At 33.5% G+C, this 8070-nt stretch overlaps 1 protein-coding gene across 1 annotated transcript in view; it reads right to left on the bottom strand.

Annotated features, from left to right (window-relative positions):
* Positions 1-7728, bottom strand: part of LOC144856442 (potassium voltage-gated channel protein Shal-like) — an 82593-nt gene extending 74865 nt beyond the window's left edge. The window contains exon 1 of the mRNA XM_078714455.1: positions 6277-7728. Within this exon, the coding sequence (XP_078570581.1) occupies positions 6277-7373 (1097 nt within the window). The 5' untranslated portion in view covers positions 7374-7728. The remainder of the gene's footprint in view (positions 1-6276) is intronic.
* Between the last annotated feature and the right edge of the window lie 342 nt (positions 7729-8070).

An 8070-nucleotide genomic window follows, 5' to 3' on the forward strand; every position in this document is an offset into this window, starting at 1 on the left:
AACAATGGCTTTGAATACACAAACCGGTTTATCCAGGTAAGCTAGGCACGTAATAGACTAAAAAAATGGATTGAATTGACATTTCAACATATTCTACTTAAAAATACAGTAAATTCTCCCAATAAAGGCTTTTCTAAAAACCGGGAACTCTCTCAAAACCAGACTTTTCTTGATGTACAAATTTACCCTTTTTACCATTTAAAACACATTTAGAATTACTAAACTTTCCTGACACATAAACAAGGGATGGATATCAAGATTTTCACTGTCATATTTACCAAAAGATAATAAACAATATGGTACAGGTATTGAATAACAATTAACATAACGTTAGTCGTCCTATATTAAGTCATATTTACGAGAAAACAGGGAGCAAGTAATTTCCGATGATTATTAAACTTTCGACACATATTTGCGACGACTACCACTTTCAGAACGTCTGTTGGTCAGTTAATGAATTGTTCAAGACATTTATCAATTTTTCTTCAATCGTTCATCGTTGAGGATTAATTCCCAAGTGTATTATTAATGTATAATTGAAGCATTCCTAGTAAAAGCAGACGACTGCTTCAGAATTCAGAATCAAGTCAAATAACTTGTATGTTGTATTTAGGACAAAATTAAGAAGATCAAATGGATGGTTAGAGTGACACAAACTTATAGTTGTATACAGTGTGGATATACCAACAAAACACCCTACTTCACAAATGGTATAGTCCACAAATATCAAATATAATATACTGTAATATTATCATTCTACTGTTCTGTTACAGAAAGAGATAGCAAAAAAAACCATCCATATTCATTTTGAAAATCATAGTATTAAATTCATATTTTGTTGCGCTACATAATTACTAAATTCAGATCTGAAATCAATAAAGGTACTGTACATGAGATTAGCCTAATTAAAAACAAAACATGTCACCGCCCTAACATTTAAATGGGTAAGGTAGGTCTGCAATAGCATGTTTCCTCTAGTTACATCATGGGTGTGATGCTCTTACAGTATGCCTTTATAGGTATGGTAGAAATTTAAGGTGTGTTTAAAAACAAACATTGAATGAAGTCTATTGTACACAGCCTACAGGTACTGTAGGCCTACTGTAAACAGCTTCTGAACAGTTCTATTTACACAGTAGTTACTACTGAAAGCCTAGAGTTTCCACATAAAAGTGCCAGTGACAATAGCTCTTAAATTCATCCAACCGTACCTGTACATATCAACTCTTACAAAATCCACTTTTTAAATTGTGGAGAGGCTGTTTTTCAGCATGTATGAATGAATTTGGAATGCTAAACTATAATACATTATAAAATCGTTTGCTAGTATTAAAATTGGTAAATTATAGTAAGGCAATTCGAGACTGTACCATTTATGGAAAGGGTTGTTTTTAGAGGAGAATAGACTGTTATCGGTTTATCCGGGTAAGCGAGGCACAAATTAGTCTCCATAAGTCCAAGGACTAACTGTACCTCACTCACCTTCAGAATAAAGTAAATATTCAAAGCCCATGTCTTTGAACTTTCAACTCACAACCATGCGTTTATTACATCAGCACAATTGTAAACTACCAAGGTTGAATTCTCAATAATTGGCAGTGAACTTCTTACCAGTAATAAATGAACATATAATTTGACAGTACTTAATAAACATAATTATCAGAAACTCAAAACATAATTAGCTTGTTTTACCTTGAATTGAGAAATATAATTTAGTGACCTTGTATTTCCAACCTTGACATCATACATTTGTTGGTATACAATAATCATTGAATAGCTTTAATATTGTTTGAATAACACAACCATGTCTTTTCAAATACATGAATTGTACAAATAGTACAAATTTTGGTTATTTGTATTATATTAAAGCTTATTTTTTTAGAAAGGTTGATGCAGTGCAAACCATTTGCGCTCTGCCCTCCCAGTCTTAGATAAATATGGGTAGAACACCTTTTTTTAGGAAATTTCTAATATTTAAATAATAAGGATCTTATTTCTTTCATACGGCCTCGTGGAAGAACATGCTGTTTGAGAACAAACTTCCATTTCAAATTAACGAATTGATAATCATCATCATTTCACATTTGACTGTACTGTACTTCTCTATAATAAACCTATTACTGCAAGAGATTGAACATGCAAACCAGTACTTTAGACTCAACACTAACAAGTTTTCAAAATAAAGATTATTAATATCATAATTTCACGTTTGACAGTACTCTTCTCTAATTTGACCATAAACCTATTAACAATAAAGTAACTGCAAGAGATTGAACATGCGAACCAGTACTTTAGACTCAACACTAACAAGTTTCCAAAACAAAGATTATCAATATCATCATTTCACATTTGACAGTACTTCTCTCTAATTTGACCATAAACCTATTAACAATAAAGTACTGCAAGAGATTGAACATGCGAACCAGTACTTTAGACTCAACACTTTTCAAAATAAAGATTATTAATATCATAATTTCACGTTTGACAGTACTCTTCTCTAATTTGACCATAAACCTATTAACAATAAAGTACTGCAAGAGATTGAACATGCAACCAGTTCTTGAGTCAATTCTTTAAATGCTTTCAAGGAGTCTCTAAAACATTCTAATGATGTGGGTTGTAAAGCCACTGATTACAGACACTTGTGAAGAGCTATCTGACAGCACAGACATACGTCATCAATGCAATTAACATATTAAAGTATCATTATATTCAAGTGTGCATAGCTTACTGTGTGTATAAAGCAGTGTATATCCTGAAGCTTGTTAATATAAATGTCATACTGTATATTACACTGTATTGCTTATGTGGTTCACTACAATAACAAAATTGTTCAGAGAGACTACATTGGCCAAATCATTATCTATGGCCTACTGTCTGTGAGCCTGGAGCAGTATAGGTTACTGTAGTCTATTCCAGGTTATGATAAGTCTAAAAACCCATGATAAATATGATAGGGGGCCTACATTTAAACTATAAGCTGACCCTAAAATACCATTAATCGGTTTTAATCTTCAGTATGGTTGGTTTCAACCTGACCACTTTTTGGCAGATGCAAAGAATTATTCCAACTTTCACCACTGAAATGGCTCATTGAAAGTACAATAAAAACATTATCCAATAGACATTCCATTTCCATATTACTGTACGTCAATTTGTACTTTTCAAGTTTATCTCGCTCTTCGGGAGAAAGGGCTATTGTTGGTTTATCCAGGTAAGCTAGGCACGAAATAGATAGATCTTTTACAAAAAGGGCTTTAAAGAGAGATTCTAAAGTATCATTTACTAAATTTCATATTGAACTATGCTGCCTTAATACTGTCCATTAAAGATATTCTCAATGTGGTGTATTCCTACAGTAATGTACATACTGTAGAGTAATTCAATTATCACAGTAAACATTTCCTTTGGAATAATGAGGTTTTTGCCTATTAGCAACTGTACTAATAAGGAATAGCTATGTTCTAAGACAATCAAGTGTATAGTACACAATAGTGTCAACAAATTAAGGAATGGTGAGGGAAATAAAGGTATTGTGTATCGCTTCAGCTTGGATGAAATTTGGATGGGTAAAAAAGCTTGAGAATTAGTGAAAAACTTTGAAGGTAGGTTGCCTCCAACCACCTCCATTGGGCACAATTACGGTACATCCATTATTAGTTATCACCAAATATCTAAAGTTGGGTTTTAATGGATACAGTTATCACTAAATTTGATGGGAACCAACTTACCCTAGTAAATAATTACAGTACAGGAAAATCTATGTACTGTAAACATAAATGGGGACTGTGACAGTACTACAGAAAATTACTGAGATACTGTACACCTCATGTAATTCATACTGTGTATCAAATTATATACTGTATGTATTTAAAAAAAGCATAATATTCAGAATCAATGTATCGAATTATAAAACACTGTGTACTTTTTTTTATTAGAAAACCACAATTTATGAATAATAAAATTCAGAATGTTCTTGTTTCCCTACAGTATGTGTTGTCATGACATAAACATTAAACGCATAACAACATTAGCATTTTAGCAAGCTGTAGATGTTCTCCAAAGTAATTAAAATCAAGGATGGAATACGTCTTGACATTAACCATATACTGTACACACTTGCCAAAGCATGCTGTTAATTTGGTCTTATAATGACGCCAGAAACTCATTAAAAATATCTTAGAACATTAGTTCACAAGATTTTAAGATTATAATTTAGAAATTACCAAGGATAATTTTTAAAAGCATTTAACAATCAGCACTGTATGTTTCCAAACATAACAGTATAATTTGAGAAATAGTTAAGTTGAGTGACTGAGCACCAAGGCTGGAGTGACGAAGCCATAGCTAACAAATCAGCATACAGTATAGCCAGGTTCAAAGCCCTCTTTGAAAATATTTCTGGTGGTATAGTACAAAAGGTCTTCTTGGAAGGCCTTACAACTACTGAAGGTACGGTGTACAAATGAAACTGGCTTATGTGTCTTATAAATTCAGTTAAACTCAGTCATTTGTTCATTTAAGTATGAGGTTACCCCAGTGTATTGGGCCATCTCAGAATTAGTGCCATTTGTTGGCTGTACTCAACATGAAGAGGCCCTTAGGGGAGATTAAAACTAGTCAAAAATGACTACACAATACAAAAAACTTCAATTGAGAGATATTTTCAGCATGTATGGTAGGCTACTCTACACTGTTGCATAGTTCTGTTGGGTAGAAGGTATATTACTGTATGTGCTACCATCAGGTAAATGTCAGTAACCAGGACAGATTTCATGAAGGAATTTCCAGGCACCTCTATAGTACATGTCAAAGGTCATTAAGAATTAAAAACCATTTTAAACAAAACAAATACAATATTATTTCTTTTCACTAAAAACCAGCTCTTTTCTGAAAACATTAACAATTACCAGTGAAATAGACAAGTAAAGTACATGTATTGTGTGGTTTAAATACATAAATAATAAAGTTTAACAAAGGATTGAGCCATACATACTGTATACCTGAAATAGCTTATAAAACGTGAACAATGAAAGAAAACAAAAGGGAGGTTCAACATTTTTAAAGGGGATTTTATATATCAGAGAAGATTTGAATAGCATCAATGTACATATTTAAACCTCGTTTAAATCAATTAGATAAACTTACTGCCAATAAATAATTGTACTTGAGTTATCAGATAGCAACTCTTGAGAAATGTCAAATTATTTTGTTTGTTATCAAAATGTAAATATAGTATTGCCACTGATGTACTGTAACTATAGTCTTCTTACTGTATGTCAACAAATATTATTATATTAGAAATAGTTTCTATTTATTTTGGGTTAAAACATCATTTTTTGGTTAAAAATAATCAATATACCATGTGACCCTCCCAATAAAATATAACAAACCTCCATAAACCCAACATAAAAGTTATTGAATCATGTACTGTAGTATACGACTCACTTGTATGTCAATTTAAAAAATTGAAGTGTGTGTAGTTATTCTACTTATTGGTGGGGTAAAACATCCTTTTTTTGGTTTAAAATAACTGATAAACTCTGCAAAACTCTCAAAAAATATACAGACAAACCCTGTTGAACCAACATAAAACCAACATGCAGTGTACAACTCACTTACTGTATGTCAATTGAAATGTTTGTTTCTTTACTTATTTTTTACCCACAAAATTATGCTTTACTCAGGCGTTAACAATACACGTATATGCAAGTCATTGTGAATTCACTATTTCCCCCTGTACTCTATCTGACAACATGGTCTCAAGGTACACTTAATTTAACACAATAGTACAATTGCTTTAACAGAAACCCATTTTCAGAAAACCAAATGGCTTGTTCCTTATTTTACTGTACAGTGATCAATGTTGCAAACATCCTCTAACTGACCTGAGACAGTAATACCGGTAATGTCATGTCTATTTTGCCTGCAACATTTAATGGTCATTCGGGACAGCAAACTTCGCCAAAGTATGCACAGAGCACAACCAAACAAATTAATTTTTAGTGCATATACTGCACATACCTGTACAATTTGTACAAGCATATACCTATATAAAGAAATGGACTATACCGACTTATGAACGCTCTGTTCACAATAATGCACATTAATTTTTAATGAGCTTTACGAAGGGAAAATCTATATTTTATACTAAACTGCTATGGAACACAAAGAGAGGAAAACCAACAATGAAGTATACGAGAACATATAAATGATTGTAATAAATAAAAACGACATGTAACATTTTGATTTTCAACGTTTAACATGTTAACTTACCCAAGGGTTGTCATGGTCACTATAGTATACCAAAATGCTGCTGGGATACTTATAAACACGGTATTGGTATCACTTTTTTCCGCGTAGTACATTATTGTCGCAAAGATGATAATCGCCATAGTCAACGAGAAGAGTAAAAATCCCAGTTCACTCGCACAACTTTTCAGCGTGTATCCCAAGATTCGTAGGCCTTGTGAATGCCGGGAAAATTTGAAAATTCTAAATACTCGGAAAACTCTAAGTGTAACGAACATACCAGTCAGTTCATCACCGGTAACGAAAAGTCCAACGTAGTAAGGAAGAATTGCGACTACGTCTATAACGGACATAACACTCCGCATAAATTTGCACCGATCATCTGCGGCCCATAATCGGGCTAAATATTCCATTGTAAATATCATTACACATGCTGTATCAAGAATAAAAAATCCTTTTTCGTATCTTTCTCCACAAGGCACAGCAGATGTTTTTCCTGGAAATGGATCGCAATGAACCGTTTCAGTAACGTTTGCTATCACAGAGACGGCAATGAAAAATCCAGTCACGTAATAAATGACAAGCGCCATCGTACTAGATTGAGGATTTTCAAATGCTCTGAAAACTTTCCCCCTGAATGTAGATGGCAAAACTGTATCTTCAACTTCCGATGATTTCTCGTCCGCTACTCGATCGCTATTATCTCTTTTTCTATCCCGATAATCTTCGTAACAACAATCACCAATAATTTCAGGGAGTATTCCAAAAAATGATAGCTCTTCATCAAACGCGCTAATACATTCAGAACGGGGAAAATGCATGTGTCCAGTACGGTAAAATGTTAGTATGTGACGAAAAAACTCTGGGTCACGATCAAAGAAATATTCATCCTTTTCTTCGTCGTAAAAGAATTCTTTTTCGTTACTCCCGAGTAATGTGTCCGGATACTTTTCAAGACTGTATCTCCATGTCTCAAACATTCGTCCACTAATGTTTATAATGACACGAGAGTTCATATTTCCTTCTGAGGTTCTTCTGGGGATATCTGGCATTGGGGTGTTTGCAATCGGCACCCACCCTATTGCCGCAGCCCTCGCAAACGGCAGCCATGCCGCCGCCATGATTATCTATATTCCTTATTTGCTAAAAACGAAAGTAAAATCCAGGCCTGAAATGTAGCGGTTCGATCGAGGGTACGGTGCTTATCTTCCTCCAGCTGTTTGATCGCTATCGCGGTGCCAAGCTCAGATACTTGTTTCCACAATCGACAACCTTTATTATAAACAAACGGGCTTAAACAAAAATAAATTCACAGTTTCAGACATCCATAATAAAGAGGATGTCTGTTGCAGTCTTACGGTAAAAATTCCAACCTTATTTTCCTCTGCAAACTAAATATACGACCTCGCTAATACTGCGAAATGTTGGTCGTTTTGACGCCATGATCGCTTGGTTTTCAGTTTATGATCTGTGTGTGCTGAGATCGGTCTTAATTATGTACAGAGAATTGTACGACGATCAGCAATTATAATATGCCGCAGCTGAAATATTCCCTATCTCTCTATTTATATCCAATATTGGTTTCTTTAATAAAAATTAACTCCAAAGCTATGTCCATAGTATACCATTCTTTAAAAACACTGCAATAATAAGCCAAAATGATAATTTACACGTCTAAAAAATTGGAGGTCATACAACATAGCTTTAAGCCTTGTTATTGGTCGAACTTTAATTAAGTATGGAATATTCAATATCGATCGAGAGTGCGGGTATTTCTATATTATACAAATATATATTTTTCTATTATGCAAATATATG

Source organism: Antedon bifida, chromosome 11, assembly GCF_963402885.1.
Source record: "Antedon bifida chromosome 11, ecAntBifi1.1, whole genome shotgun sequence".
In the NCBI taxonomy this organism is placed as follows: Eukaryota; Metazoa; Echinodermata; class Crinoidea; order Comatulida; family Antedonidae; genus Antedon; species Antedon bifida.